This window comes from Eutrigla gurnardus (assembly GCF_963514095.1).
Source record: "Eutrigla gurnardus genome assembly, chromosome: 15".
Lineage (NCBI taxonomy): Eukaryota > Metazoa > Chordata > Actinopteri > Perciformes > Triglidae > Eutrigla > Eutrigla gurnardus.
The window spans coordinates 8666531-8682896 of NC_139938.1; the positions used below are offsets into that span (position 1 = coordinate 8666531).

Sequence of the window (16366 nt, forward strand, 5' to 3'; positions counted from 1 at the left end):
ATAAACCACCCCTCCCTCCCGCCTGCCTTTTTTGCTCTTTATACTCATTGTTATTCCACGTTCCTTTCAATAACCCTTGCTCTTCCCGAAAAATATTTATTTTCTAAGTCTACATTCAACGTATCCATTGTTTGCATAAACGTACAATGGCACCATTTCTTCCTGTCGACTGAGCTGTTGTAAAACATCTACAAGCATTACATAGACACATGGACCATATATATGGTTCATACAAGATTGAGGTTCCCCCTTTGGTAAACGCTGTATTCTCCATCAGCAATCATGTTGCTTGCACTGTTAGTGCTGGTAGCACTGTTAACTGCTAGCCATCGGCTCAGCCGTCAGCCATCCATCCCAGCTGTCATTGGGCGAAGGCTGGGTACACCAGTCCATCGCTCGCTGTGAGGCGACAGTAAAGATGAATTAACTGGCATACCATTTTCCATTTATTAATGATAGTTATTATAAAGTGTTGCCCTGTACTACAGCTAATCTTTCTGCTAACTGTTTGGTTTATATGAATTGGCCGTTGTAGGAGAGCCGGATTTCACTTTAACCTTCAATTCAATTCAGCCGTGGCCTTCCTCCAGCTCATTAGAGAGTTAGAAACCACACGTTCAACCTCACACTCTTTCCGTCATGCTGAATTAATGGAACAATCCACATAGTTGGCTACCAAACGTGTGTGGGGAAAAACTTGACCACACAATAGCTATTTGTTTCTTGTTCATCCGTCTGTTTCTGGCGTTCTCTTCAACTCGTATTTGGTTCCCTGAGAATGACATCACGTTTTTGAGAAATAAGCCATTTATGTATTTATTATTTATTAAAAAAAAAATGGGAAGAGGAGTGAGGCACATAAAATGGAGCTTCATTATTACTACTATGGACACTGTATTACACTACATGCACTGTTGTCTGTCTAAAAATACTCTTCCTGTTGCATACTTCAAACTTTATTTATTGTATTTATTATTGACCTGAATGGACAAGATGGGTAAAGCGAAGAGAGAAAGGAAAACATTGAATCTGCAGAACCAACAATGGTAGCTAGTTATGGAGCAAATAACACTAATATATCTATACACACATATAGCAGATACACAAAAAAATTATAGAAGACAACGTCAAATCAACATTAGATTGTGAGTACATGTGTGTATGTGAATGTGTGTATGTTTATTTTCTGACTGTAGCAGTAGGAGGCTGGCTGCTGGAGAGGAAGTGTAGCAAATTAATCTAATCATTGTCATCATAGGCAAACAATTTAGAGCTGTGAGCTGTTATTATTGGGCATAAAGTTGAGCAGGTTGAACTCTGGACAATGTGAGCTTGGATCCGCCGGTCCAATCAAAGATTACACCATCTGCTTGAACACAGTACAGCAAACGCTGCATGCGTATTTTTAGGTAAGATCCAATGTTGTAAATCAACCCTGATTTTAATCAGCCATTCACAATGACAAAATCTTTACGCGTTGGACTATGACTGTTTCAATTGGAAACACTGGAGCCAAAGCTGTGCGCCCAAAAAGGTTTTAACACTTTGACACTACGCAGGGTTACAGTTGAACAAACCCAGATGAGCAGAGAATGCTACGAGCTCTCCAAAGTAAACCGGACACGGCCGATACTCCTCCCATACCGTGGCAGATTTCAATTTGGTACTTGGAGCCAACAAAAAAGAAAGCCAAGGGGTCTTTATTGTCTTTTGTTTATTGTACTGTTACGCTTTTTATCCTCTTCTGAAGAAATCATTTTGATCACCACTCTATCGGCTGAACATTCACACTGGATTTTACTGCACAATTTGTTTATAATCAAACGACTGGACATAGTGAGTTTAATTCATATTCATTATTTAATTAATATTACTTTCTTTTTGCTAGTAGAGTAGCACTCACCCATCTTATAGTGTAATATTACTTTTTTTCATGACTGAAATCCTGGTTGTGATTTCCACTATCGACCTTTCACTAAGACCCACCTCTCAAATGCAAACAAGCCAATCATAGCATGGCATCAGTCAGCTCCGATCAGAGACCGACAGCTATCGGGCTCTGCTCCAGAGACTCTCATTCAACTGTTTCAGATGTTCCTCATTTCAGGCCTACCTGTCTTTACAGGGACAGTGCTGCTCCTTCTTTACATTGGCTTCCGTCTCAATCACCGGGTGATGTGGCGGTTCACTTTTACACTGTGATGGAAAAAATATAAAAATTGTGGCAAGATCTCTTGACTTATTGACTTATTATGAATATTGGCGTTACAATTACGCCCAAATAAGTCAACTTTAGGTGTAAAAGAATCAAGTGGACATTTGTCTGCTGCAGCATTAATCGAGAAAAGTTCACTTTTGTGAATATTGAGTTTATATCCAGAAAAAAAATCCCAAATGTTTTACCTTCAAGACTGAATGCAATTTAATGGATCCGATACAAATTAAATCTTTTTAGAATTATGTTGTACACAAGATAATATTTCTTCAGAGTGCAGTTATTAACAGTGTGGGTTCTGGGGCTTAGCAAAGGGTCAATTCGGTCTACAGTAGGCTACTGTCAAGTGTGACTTGTGCCTGTGCTTCCCTTTCATACTGCTTTTAAGATCAGCTAGACATACTGGCTCAGACGAGCATTTGGATTTGCTGAATATACACTATATGTAATTATTGTGTACTTTATGGTGTATTGAGTTTCCCACCATGTAGTATGTTTTGTGCCCTTATATAGTCACTCCTACTACTATGATTTCCTTCTTTTATTTTATTATGCATGGTTACGCCCTTTGTGACTTATGTCTGTGAAAAGCGCTATATAAATACATTTGAATTACTTATACCATATTTCACATTCGCTGTGTTTTTTTTCTGTCCGATGTTCTCATGTAAAGCTTCTTTCAGCATGATGTGGACTTTGCCATTGGCTTGTGGAAAGCTGACCGCAGCCTCAGATCTATTCTACTAGAGCTCCGGCATCGCTGATCTGTCAGCTTACAACTAGGATGCCTGCTAATGCTGTTCATAACCTCATCCCGGTGGCTGTCTGGCTTCCACACAACCACACATTTACACAGATCCACACGAAAACAAGAATCTTACAAAGCTGCGGTATGTGCTGTGTGCATACATGTACATTCAATAAACATACGTACGGTATATAGCATGTGATACACATGGCTAAATCCTTCGCCGTGTGGATATATGATTTTCTAATTTATACTTTTATCCTCACCGAGACAAATTCCTTCATGGAGCAGTTTGATGCTGCATGTTTTAACCTGGTAGAATAGTAGCAGGATCTGTCTGGAAATCCCTTTGAACTCTGTGAAATATTGGAAGTCTGGGCTTTAATCTGGGGCTCTCTGGTTACTGTTTTGATAGGGCATGTAGTTGGCCAGGCAAGTAGGACTGTAGGCCAGACATGGTCATTTTTCTGTCATCGAGGTTGTATTCATACTTGACAAACTGTTTCTATGAAGTAAGCTGAACGAGGTTTTATAACGTTATTTGCCAGATGCACGTTTGCCATTTTTATGTAGTGAGGAATTGTGAGAAACAACCAAACTGAATCCCAGATCAGTTATTATCCATTCTTCATTTCTTGTTATGGCTCACTCACACTTTTGACTTGTTAAAACAACTGCAGACATTTGGATAAGTAGCGCTCGTCAACCGTCACTTTGAAAGCCATGCATTTGAAAGTTAGTAGCTGAGACGGATGAAGAGGAATGCACACAGTATGGCAGCCCTGGCTCTCCCTGTGACCTCCAATCCAGTGGTAATACTAATAGAAAATCTCAGTCGTAAAGCCATCCACAAAATAAAGAGGAAACGAAGAGAATATAATATGTCCATTCACAAGGAGTGGAAGGGAGAGAAATTGTGGGCAGCATGAAGCCAGGATAGGCACCTGCCCACAAACCATATATTCATCCTCCTCTCTGGCCTACTATTTTCCTAGGGGCCGTGTGGAAACACAACACCCATATAAAAAAAGATTTCCCTTATAAAATACCACAACACTTTTATTCCAAATAATAAAATGAGTGTGATCAAACTCTAAATTAAAATAATGTTTTAATGACTATATTTGGCAGCTTTATTTAAAAGGCGTACTACAACGAGGGCAAAGTTTGTTGTGTTTGTTCAGCAGCGCTTTCCTCCTCGAATGTATCTGTCCATGCTGAGGACATTAGACCTGTGCTGCTGAGTCCAGCCTGCCATTTCTCCATTCTGCACTATTTCCCATTCAGACCACAACCGTTTGTGGCGTCCCTCAAGACCAAGCTCCGCGTGCTTTGAATTTGACACTACAAAGCAGGGAATTAGCATCGTCTCCTAGGTGTGCCTCATGCAGGCAGCAGGGAGAGCTGGTGAGAGCTGCCATGGAGGATTGATGATGGTCCTGGATGCCAATCCTGCTAACTAGGTGACCTCCAGTGTTGTGACTTCACAAACAGGGTCAGCCTCTGTGGGTGTTGGGTTACTCTCCAGCTCTAGCTGGGCTCCGGGTGTAACAGCGGTGAGGGTCATTAGCCCCGAGGACCAGAGCGTCCCTCAAGGACGGTGGCTCGTCCAATAGGTGTCACTGTAACACACAACACTTGGCTGGCCTCCTCTGCTGACCAGCCCAGACACAGGCACACCATGAAGGTTCTCATTAAGACTGTGGGCATGGCAGAACCCCTGCAGTGATTGGGGTCAGAGGAGACTGACATTGGTCTCTTGTCACCGGTGGTCTCCCTAACTGAATTTCCTATTCATCTCACACAGCCCTTCCCGTAATTATGTAAATCTGTTGACCGAATTTGGCGGCAACACGATACTCAGCAAAGTGTAACAACAAGTAATGCGGCAGAAGAATCTGGTTTGAATTAGGGCTGCATTTGAATCGGACCTAGGCGCAGCGAGTGCACCACACCTGTATTACATTACCAGAGTGTGGAGGAGAGCGAACTGAGGGCAGAGCGGAGAGAGTAAAAGGAGCGGAGTAAAGGATGTTAAATGAAGTGGAAGAACCGAGAGTATGCAATATTAAAAACTGTTTTATTACATGCTTGTTTGAAATGGCAGCAGAGGCAGGAAGGACAAAGAATATTGCGTTTCAGCTGTTAAGGAAGTGCTTAAATATATAGTATGAAGTATGCAGTCAGGCAGTTCCCATGGACACGTGTGTGTTGAGTTTGCTTTGGTTCTTAAACATCTTACAGCGATAAGGCCACTGCTAGAGTCAATAACTTAGTCAAACAGCATAATCTTAAACATACCCCTCCACTATCTGCTATCTAATCGTCTGGAGGTGTGGATCTGTGTGTGAAAGTGAAAGGCTTTAGGCCGCGCACATCCTGAGAGGCCTCTGAAGGGCAATCAATGCCAAGGTTGCAAAGAGTGCTGTTTTCCTGGCCTGTAGCACAAAATCATCTTGGGGGTTTTAGTCGGCTCGTTCTGAAATCTAATTATCATCTTCTGTGATAACTATGAATATTAGATTTTAAATTCTGTATATCACTTACAGGCCTCTGTGAGCTGAGCTATAGACCTTTACACTGCCTTCACAAAGTCGGATGTGGAAATGAGTTCATGAGTTCCTGTGACGTGCTTGCTGACATTTTCAGAAATGACTGAGGCCACACATTTTTTTTGGTGGATGGATGGATATAATTTTAGTCTTTTTTTGTAATGTTATAATACGTCTGAGGAAGATGTTGATATTCCCGATGTCATTATGCATTTGCATTTCTTGCATTTCGTTACCTGCCTGCTAAATTGTTAGCCTCTGAGGCTTTCAACGTCCATGTTGTTGCCTAGCAGCGGGGTTCTCACAACGCCAAGCAGATGGTGAACCGACTTCCCATGTCGAGATCACAAGTTCCATGTGAAGCGTTAGATGATAGAGGCTGTATTTCATGCGTGCAGGTCCCTATAAAAGTTCTCACTGTTACCTCATACACTTAGAATGCTAAAACCTGAACGTTTTTTATCATAAACAAACTAGAGCAGGCGTGTGTTATATTATCAAGATGGATGATTAATAAGTGTCAATGAAACTGTAATTAATTATTTTAAACTCTGCTCTGCTGACATCAGTTATTCTTTTGTGTTGCTCGTGTTGACACATGTCTGGAATTGACGGGAGCCGTTTATCAACCAGTCAACATTTAATATTGACCTTCAATCTCATAATGACTTCAAAGGCTCAATCCGACTTCAGCCTAATCAGTGCAGAACACACATGCTTGTGGCAATGGAGGGCTTGTGTCACCGGTGGACTCCGCAGCTCCGGCCTCTATACTCTTTGTCGGAGTATTTAATATGAATGAATTTATCACAGAATCCCTCAAGCTTAGGAGTTCAGATACACTTTCTTGTGTTGCGGGTTTACTTCGTCTGAACATTTTAATGAAAGTAGACTTCACAAAAGAAGTAATAATGGGATACTTTGCTGATCCTTCTTTCCTCGGACTGACCCCTTTGATGCAGGGCCACTTGGATGAACCATTATTTCTCTAATCATTAGGCTTCTACATTAAGAAATGAAATAAAATAGCAGTTTTAACAAACAAAAAAAAGTGCTTGTAAAACAAAGAAATACCTTTTTCAAGGCCTGCATGAGAGAGCAGGGATTCCTCACACCACGAGTGTGTGGGAAGATATTTTGTGTGGTAAGCAAACGCCTGTGGTGTTTATGGATCCAGATCCCCGGTTTGGCTTTAAGGCTGGATGATGATGACCGTGGCACGTACTCAAGGCCAGAACACTGCTCTGCATTTCTGTTGTGAATGAATTATATGACTCGAGCCAGACTCAAACACTGCTTCAGCCCCGCTCTGTATATTTATTGAGACACATGAAAGGCTGCTGTGATTAATCAAGTTGGATTTCATGTTCAACACCGTATCACATGATTGTTGAGGTTTTGAGCCTTTCCGTTGCTCCATGTGAGGTTTTATGTACCGTTGTCCCATACGAAGATGAAAACGAGAAACTGCAGGTCAACGGAAAACAACGAAGCAGTAAATACACATTAACGGTTAGAAGAAAGAAGAATTAACATGTCATTTTCATATTTTTGCTCTCCTGTGAAACATATTTACAATCATTCTTTCACTTCATTTCGCGGCTTCCATCTGCAGCTGCTTTGTCTTTGCCGTTTTGTATGCATCCTGGTCAACATTTCACCGAGGCGTATTTAGTGGATGAGTGAAGGTTGTACAGACCGAGTTTCATTTTGTGCCCACAATAAGCCAGATGGACGGAATCACTGGAGCACTGTAGCCAACATAATCAACCATCTCAAATCCACCAGTGAGCTAGAAAGAGCTTCTCCGAGGGGGAGATCTGTGTAATATAGATCAAATGAAGTGGTGGAGAAAACACAAAAGGCAAAATACATAGAAAATACTGAAAAGACCAGAAACTATATATATATATATATATATATATATATATATATATATAACATTGGTGGTTCTGGGTGTTTAACCTGACACTATCACCCCCCACTGTGGCTGTTTGGGCTACGTGTTCCCCGGGGGGAACTATATTTTTAACTCCTCTACCATCATAGTGAGCTAGCCACAAACACTGCAAAGTGGAAAGTACAGTTCAAGTGACGTGTTTTTGCTTTCTGGTTCAGCTGCAAGGTGAGAAATTTAAAAAAAAAAGCATTGTTTTATATTTGTTCAAAGTAAAAGTGAAGTATGTGTTTGTAGCGTAGTTCTGTTTTATTGTATGTTTGGGGTTGGAATAAATATAGCCGGGAACACTCAAACATGTGATGCCACACAAGGTTACTCCTTCTAATTCTTCTGGACAAACCAAAATGTTTAATCAAAGATCAAAACAACTGATCGGACAGAAACTCTCTGTATCTGTAAATATAATGTTGTCATGTACGTTCTACTATATCAGCACACTGAAGTGAATGAGTTGTTTATTTGCTCAAAGCTGGACTTTGAAGGTTGGCAACAACAGATCTGCTGGTAAAGTTCCCGAGCTTATGTGTGTCTCACAGAGCTGTAAACAAAAATGTAAGATAATTGGATCGATGTGCCACTGTGTGAGCCGGGCTGTGGGAAGACAAAGAGACATCATGAGAGGATTAAAACGGGAACATGCGCCCGCACATTTAACGACCACTATAATGAGAAGCATAAAACTTCACCTGCTGCCATCGGGGAAGTTGGCACTTGCAGTCTTGTGCACAGGAATCATCTGCAGGCAAATTCTTGGCTGGAGTTAATAGCTCTTTGAGTTTAATCATGAAAAAAACATGAACTTGGTGTGGGGTATGTGGTTTTCATGCGCCAGCCAAACGGCTCCAGAGGACACCATAGATGCCCAGAAACCGCTCTCACAAGCCAAGACACTGTTGCTTATTGAACATTTTATTGCTTTTCGCATCGTAATTCCATGAATTAAAGCTATGAGGAATGACCCATATGGAGTACCACCTGTATCCGTCCTAGTAGAAGTGAATACAACATGTGAATCTAACACAGTTTTCACCATTTCATTGGACTCCCTGGGACTCATTTTAACAACAGTAATTGTGTTTCACTAATGAGTTGATTGTGCAGTTTGACTGACACTTTGTTTGCCGTACAGGAACTCTGTTGGCTCTGGCTTAATAATTAACATCTCAGCAGGCGGACTTTATTTTCCACTTCCTGGCAGGATCAGTAGAAATGACAGGAGAGGCGACAGGAACTCTTCTACTGCACTGCAACAAATGAGTCAGCACTAATGTCCATCATTTTTCAGTGTTTTCTTATGGTATCAAGGGATGAGACAATATAAGACTCCATACGATCGTGGTGAATTTCCTTTATCAGGATAAATAGTGACTTGAAAAAACTGTATTTATCCTTTATTTATGCAGGGAATCTTTATGATTTATGATCATCTTATTTAAGATTATTGTATAGTTTTTCACTAAAAAGATGTCTTATCTGTGACACAATAAAAATATGTATTTCTTAACAATTGTAAAGTGATTCCAGTATGTTTTAGTGCCATTTTGCGAGTTTTAATCATATTTTGATGAATATCAGAATAATATTGGGATTTGCAGTTATTCTGGCAGTATAATCATGGCATGATGACATTTTCATATTGTCCCATGCTATGTGGTATCAGCTCTTATCATGTTTTTACAGCTTGTTTTTTCTCATTCACTGGTGTGTACGCTGTTCATGAATCATGTCATGTTAACCAGAAGAGGCACAGCCCTGAGATATTGTCAGTGGCAGGTTATCTCCCACAGCTCCGGTTCTCCACACGTGAGGTCTACGTGTGGAGGCTAATGTCTGCAGTATCCAGTCCACAGTTTGACCAGAGGGATGGTGGAGGGAGGAACACCTGGTTAGCCCCTCTATAACAAGCTGTCATAGGACCTAATGAGCTCCCTGATTATCTTCCCCTGGGACTATGTAAAACCTATGTATGCTGTAAAATAAGCGTTTCTATTTTTACCCAAGTGGACAAAAAGGCTGCTGATTATAAACGCGGGGTAATTGTCCATGATGCAGGTCCGACATGCACACGATACTCCGGAATTTGATTTGGAGACTTTTAACCTCTTGACACATGAAAGGCTCTTGATGAAAATACCCCGTGTCCCAGATTTCCTCCGCTGGCCATCTCCAGTGACGATGGAAGACCGCTTGTCAAACAATGCTAATAACATGCAGCGGCTCGACTGTTGGGGTGTCCGCCGCAGACAAGTGGCTCCGACAGTGACCTCATAGCATAAAGGGCACGGAGGGGGCGAGGGGTGCTTTGTTACCTGGTCCACCCTTCTACACCACATCATCAGCAATCAACCTCAAAACTCTGTGCAGCCCGCCCACATTCGTGTACTGATGTGAGGGTGATTAGTACTGACAAACCCGGGGAAACAGTAATACGTGGCATAAGCCAGGCTGTGTTTGTTTAGCCTCTGTACAGAGCTCAGGGCAAACAAGCAGATTCTGCCAAATGATGGGTGGCGTGTACTGTAAACTGACTGGTTCCCGCCAGCTCCAGTCAGTTTGAGTGTGTTTATGTGCAGTCGTGGCTCCAGTGGATTGGCAGGCTGGGACTGTATACACTGCCGCATTCTTTGTGTGGTTACTTTATCTTTGAGACGGATGAGGATGAGTCCCCAAACCCTCAGATGTGACGAGTCGGTTGTGCTCTAAACTCTCCCAGACTCATACCGACTGATTCCCCGCTACGCATGCCGCGGCGTCCCCACAGCCCAGCGTGGGTTTAATAGAATAGCAAAACAGGGAAGGGAGTGTCCAGACACAAAGGTGTGAGCAGGGACGGGGAGACCTGGCCGGATCTGTTTCACTATGTCATCATGTGAAAGCCCCCCTCCACCCTGCCAACCCCTCTCGCCTTTCAGCCGTCCTCAATGGACGCTGGGAATTTCTCACCACGATCTGGTTAGCCCCATTACAAAGAGCCTCGTGGCCAGCAGCTCGAGAGCCCTCCTCCATACACACAAGCACAAGCACGCAAAGGACTCCGGCAGCATTCATCACAGTGATGTATGAAAGGGAAACCAGGAATGACAAGCTGTCTCAGGTGGACTGATTCTGAGCACTTTGTATGATGTGGTCTGGAGCTGTTGACATAAGGACACGCAGAGGTTGTTTCTCGTCGCCATGTTTGTATAGAAATTCCCAATTCACTGGGTTACCGACGCATTCCTATACAAATGCTGTTTAAATCATTTGCTTATAGTAATGAAGTTGTCCACTTACATTGTTCGCTTTGAGTCTTTTCATAACTGACAGCATATGTAAAAATATTTAAAAAAATACAGTAGGCTAACGTTTATTACATTTTTGCTTTGTTTATGATCTTACTCATTTACGTTTAGGGCATTTAGCGGATGCTTTTGTCCAAAGCAACTTTCAGTAAGTAATAATTTGTCGAAAGAAAGAAACCACACCGTTGCCGGTAAAGTAAAGTCGTAGCTGTTCAGCAAGTATACCTTAAGTACAACAGTTCCATAATCAGAGTGCCACAGGTAAGAACATATAATTTTTTTATTTTTTTTTTGGGGGGGGGTGGGGAGCTGGTCATGCTATGCAGAGTCGAGGTGAGTCTTGTCAGGAGTTCGTTCCACCACTGAGGACCAGAACAGAGAAGAGTCTGGACTTTGCTGAGCGACATTTGTTTGATTTCAGCGATGGTGGTACCAGCCGGCCAGCTGAAGTAGAGGAGCCAAGTGCTCGCTTCGGGGCGTGTGGTTTGACTAGTGTTTGAAGGTAGATGGGTGCTGTTCCATTGATGGCCTTGAAGGCCAGTACCATCGTCTTGAATTGGATGCAGGCTGCACGGCGGAGAGGGGTCACATGGGAGAATTTGGGTAGATTGAAGATAAGGCGTGCTGCAGCGTTCTGGATATGCTGCAATGGTTTAGTCGCCGAGGCCTGGAGTCCAGCCAGGAGAGAGTTGCAGTAGTCAAGGCGGGAGATGACCAGTGCTTGGACCAGGAGTTGTCTTTGTGAGGAAAGACCAGATCCTGTGGATATTGTAGAGGGCAAATCTTCAGGATCGGGCCACAGCAGTGATGTTGGGGGTGCAGGATAGTTGGTCATCGAGGATTACACCCAGGTTCCTCGCAGTTGATGAAGATAATCCTCGACAGTGACCGACAGGTCCATGTGAGGGCAGTCTTTCCCCGGGATGAAGAGGAGTTCGGTTTTATACGGGTTAAGCTTGAGGTGATGCGCAACAATGGTAGGAGAATCCGTACTCCCTCGACACTTTGCCTTGTGGACACCGTTCATGTGCATTTACTGCTGCATGGCGGTGACACAGAGTCCGCCAGAAACCAGCATCGCCCCAAATGTGTCATTGGGGAGGGAAAAGGAAGAAGTATTGGCCAGTAAATAGCAAAGCTGTATTCATGTAATAAATATATAAATGTCAATCAACCCTTCACTAAGTCCCTCCCCTCAAACAGGCCAATCATAGCGTAGCATCATTTAGCTCCGACCAGAGTCCAGCAACTATCCAACTCTGCTCCAAAGACTCTGATTCAAAGGTTAGTCCTGCTTAAATGTTGTTTTCCAAAAAGAGCTTGATAGACTAGCAGCAGGAGGCGGGGCTTAGAAAAGGGTCAATTAGATGGTAAGCTGCATGAGAAATAAAATAAACATAATCTGTTACAATATTCATTTGGTTTGAGTGATTAGACCCAAACAGATGTGATCACTATAGTGTGTGTGTGTGTGTGTGTGTGTGTGTGTGTGTGTGTGTGTGTGTGTGTGTGTGTGTGTGTGTGTGTGTGTGTGTGTGTGTGTGTGTGTGTGTGACCTCACATGCTTAGAACACACTCCCAAATACCAGTTTAGGTTCACAGACAAGAATCTAAACCTTTTCCAGCTCAGCTGTTTGTTTCCTCATTTCTTCCTCTCTCACCACATTCTCTGTTCTCTTTCCCTCCAGACGACACGGCCAGGTCACTAATGTTTTTCTGCTCATCTCATGTGAGCAGAGTAGCAGGGAGGAGGCAGCAGCGTCCAGGATATATGCCTTCCTAGTACAAAGGCCACGAGCAGCACACATATATATATATATACATGTACAGTGAGGAGAACCTCAACAGCGCTTCCACCAGGGAGGGCCAGACCAGTTTATGAATATTGATGGTCTGGCTGGCTGAGCGCTGGGTCAGCTGTAGGTCTGCATTATTCAGTCTTCCAAACTGTCTCAATGTGTTTAACACATCTCATTACAAAGACGGTGTGAAGCAGCAGTCGCCCAGCGCTGGTGGTTCTGCACCGCTGCCAGCCAGACACTTAGCTCAGGTGTTGTTGGTGCCCACTGGCAGAGATTTGGCAAAAGTGCATGAGTTTCATTTCCCCTGCGTCGGCTCGTCGGAGGCATATGTACTCGGACCTGCCAGTAACATCATCCTTTTTTTTTTTTTATTAGCGAGCGCCATAGTAATGAAGTGCGCTCGGAGCGAGCCAGTGATGTCACCCATCACTCTCCTGTCTTCACCCATATCCAGTTTCTGTGTGCTGCACGCTTGGCGAGATCTCTTCACATGAGGGAAACAATAGGAGGCACACATGCTAATGCACAGCCATGCTGTCTCTGTCCCACACAGTCTCACACATGCAGCCGTGTAATTTGACATAGGGTCTCCTGTCAGACACACAGTGCTGTTGTTACACACACTTCACAGCTCAAGCCAAGCCATGGAATTTATAGAGAGCATTTTGTTACGGCCTTCTCACTGAAAATCAAAGAAAGCACACAACGCTGTTTACCTTTGCTGAAGCCATAATATTTATTCTTTGCTCATATCTGCTTCCCGATTTGTGATTCAGACTTTGTCGACCATAACCTTGAGATTTCCATGAGATTGGGATTTTCATTTTTTTTTAGCATCTGGCCACAGAACAAGCAAGCCCCCCCCTGCCCAATGTTGCTATGCTCTTTCTGTTACTAAACTGGTGGTGTTATTGATCTTGGCCTTTTGCTTCAAACCCAATTCCGTTCAGCTGACCCTGTGGACAGCGCAGCGCCGTCATTCGGTCAGACCCTGAGGTTTACTCTGAGCCATGAATGGATCTCTATGTTGTTCTCGCAGGTTTTGGACCATTCCATCACCATCTGGGTTTTCGGGGCGACACCCCTTGTCCCTCTCCTTCAATCTGAGCTCCTTTTGATAAAGTCCTCCGGTACTGTCACTGCCGGACCACTTGAAGCAAGAACACACACACGCACATGTGCAAACACACTGAAACATTGATGCAGGCATGTGAACACTTCATGTCATGCACATACCGTACCGTTCATACCGTACAGTTCACACATTATTCTGGCACACTAACCGGGATTTGGCCATTTTATGTTGAGTAGAGATTTGACACACATATGTGTACGCCGCCTATGAAACCCCTCTCACCATTAGTCAAGCTTTACAAGAGCCAGTACATGAGGGTTGTGAATACATATTAAAGCAGTAAACCACAGAACAACAGGTATTGATGTGTTTAGGGGGCTGCTGATACCCTGAAAACCATTCGTCTCCTTCTAAACTGTTTAACAAAAAACCAAGTAAATGTGACCTCTGAGGCTCAGAGATTTATTTCTCTGTAATTCCTTTATTATCATGTCACTCATCCATTATTTGAAGGAGCAGTTATCCTGGGTGAGTGATGTTTCGGAGTCATGTGCGATGCATCCCCTCTGCACAAGTGTGTGTGCAGGACACAGGAGAGTGGTTGCCGCGGCGCCCAAGTGGAAACAAAACAGATGTCAGCTGGTGCAGGCAGTGTGTGTGACAGAGGGGCCTCAGAGATATGCGCTGGACGTGCAGCGTGATGCTCCTCTGCTGTTCACTAATATAGGTTAAATAAACTCCGCGGGACAAGAGCTGGCTCGCTGTGACATCACTCAACTGTTAGAGGAGATATTTCTGACGCCAAAGCTGCAGATTCAAGGTGGCCTTGTTTTTTTTTCCACTGGATTTGATCCTATGATAATTATATAAAGCATTGTGCTACAAGGGAGGAGACATTCAAGGCCAAATGGAGAAGAGAGAGGGAAGGATCATTGGAGAATGTATTGGGATATTCCAAAGGCGCTCACTTCCATCCATTTTCTTCCAGATGTTTTAATGGAGTTTCTTGCCACCCGCATCTCATCCCCTGTCTTTCCACACACCTTACATATTAGCGCACATGCCTGTTATCAGGGAAGGATGCCCATTGTGTGTCCAGATGAGTAATGGTCTGGTGGGGGGGAGCAGAAATGTGTCATGGTGAAAGAATGTAGGCTTCAGCCCTCTCCTGTAGGTGGTATTTCTTTCTTCTCCCAACAACATCCAAACATGGGGAATGTGCATACGTGTCTAAGTGATTTGTGGTTGTGCTCGCCGGCCATGCATCATATGTGTGGTTTAAGGACGCGCGGTGTGTAAGTTGTACGAGGTTAATGATGCAGTATGTGTTCCCTTATCTTGCAGCTGAGATATCAACATGGCTTGACGACCCCGGACCTGCAGCAGACACTACCCAACCTGAAGAACTTTCTGGAGCATGGTCTGCTGGTCCGATGGTGAGAATCACACTTTTCACACCTCAAATATTTATGCACTTGGGGATACTGTCCAAGGACCAAAAATACCCGCAGACGTAAAATTATGAATTATGACATGAACAGTTAAACCATATGCTAGATTTAAAAATGTTCCCCACTCTAACTTGCTGTCAGACGGCCCTTTCCAAATAAGAACTGAAACCGTTATCGATGCTTTAAAGCCACGGGACAAAAACCAGTTTATTAGGTGTTTAAAGGGTTGGTTTGGCTTCACCAGTATATTAATCTGCATGTATTATGTATTGACTGCAGGCATTTTAATCTCTTTAAGATTGTTCACATACAGATTGTCAGATGTTTGGTGTCACACAGCACATTATCGTCTGAAATGATATGCATGTACGAGGTGAATGTTAGGAATGCTACATACTACACCGGTGTAGTAACGTAGCACCTCTGCACATCATCAGTACCTCCACAGTGCTGGACGAGATGTGCAGCCACTACTTAGTCCCGGTGAAGAGGCCTGCTTAGACGACTGGCCTGTAAGTAACCCTTCACTAAAACCTGAGAGCCGGTCTGTGACCAACTTCAGCTCCGCTGCCCTATATAAGAGAAAGCTGTCTTTGATCTCCACTCAACTCCCAGGGTCAGCAAAGGGGAAAATGTGTATTACACACATTAATTGAATAATCTTTTGTTTTGAAAGGAAAGAAGCCATGAAAAGCCTAAGCTCTCAAATCAGCCCTCCACCGCATCCCCTCCCTCTCTTAATGGGAAGTGGAAGGGCCCAAAGATAGATGAGATGAAAGCAGGGACCCGCTAAGCCTGCAGCTATGTGTGTGTGTGTGTGTGTGTGTGTGTGTGTGTGTGTGTGTGTGTGTGTGTGTGTGTGTGTGTGTGTGTGTGTGTGTGTGTGTGTGTGTGTGTGTGTGTGTGTGTGTGTGTGTGTGTGTGTGTGTGTGTACACATGCATGAAGGTTTTTAAAGAAGCGGAGGTGGGAGTGTAACCGTTGTGCAGTGGCCACAGTCACACTCCATGTACGACAACGACACCACAGGGACGGGAACAAAGCTGCCCTGTACTGACTCACGAGTCATCAGCTGAGAATCGGGAAACGGCCGTTCTCATCAGCACAAGCAGCTTCAACGGCCTGCGTTGAGATCAGTCATTCACGCTGTGAAACCATGCGGAGCTGCGCTACCGGGGGGATAGATTTATCAACGCCTTAAAGGAATAGTTCAACTTTTAGTTGCATTCTTGGCCAGAGTAAGATTAGAAGATTGATAACTCTCGCGTCGCTGTGTGGGAAGT

The 16366-nt window shown here is 43.6% G+C and overlaps 1 protein-coding gene across 1 annotated transcript in view; it reads left to right on the top strand.

Annotated features, from left to right (window-relative positions):
- The window catches only part of uvrag (UV radiation resistance associated gene), an 89177-nt gene that overhangs the window by 63520 nt on the left and 9291 nt on the right, over positions 1 to 16366 (top strand). The window contains exon 14 of the mRNA XM_084029141.1: positions 14978 to 15069. Coding sequence (XP_083885267.1) covers positions 14978 to 15069 — 92 coding nt within the window. The remainder of the gene's footprint in view (positions 1 to 14977; positions 15070 to 16366) is intronic.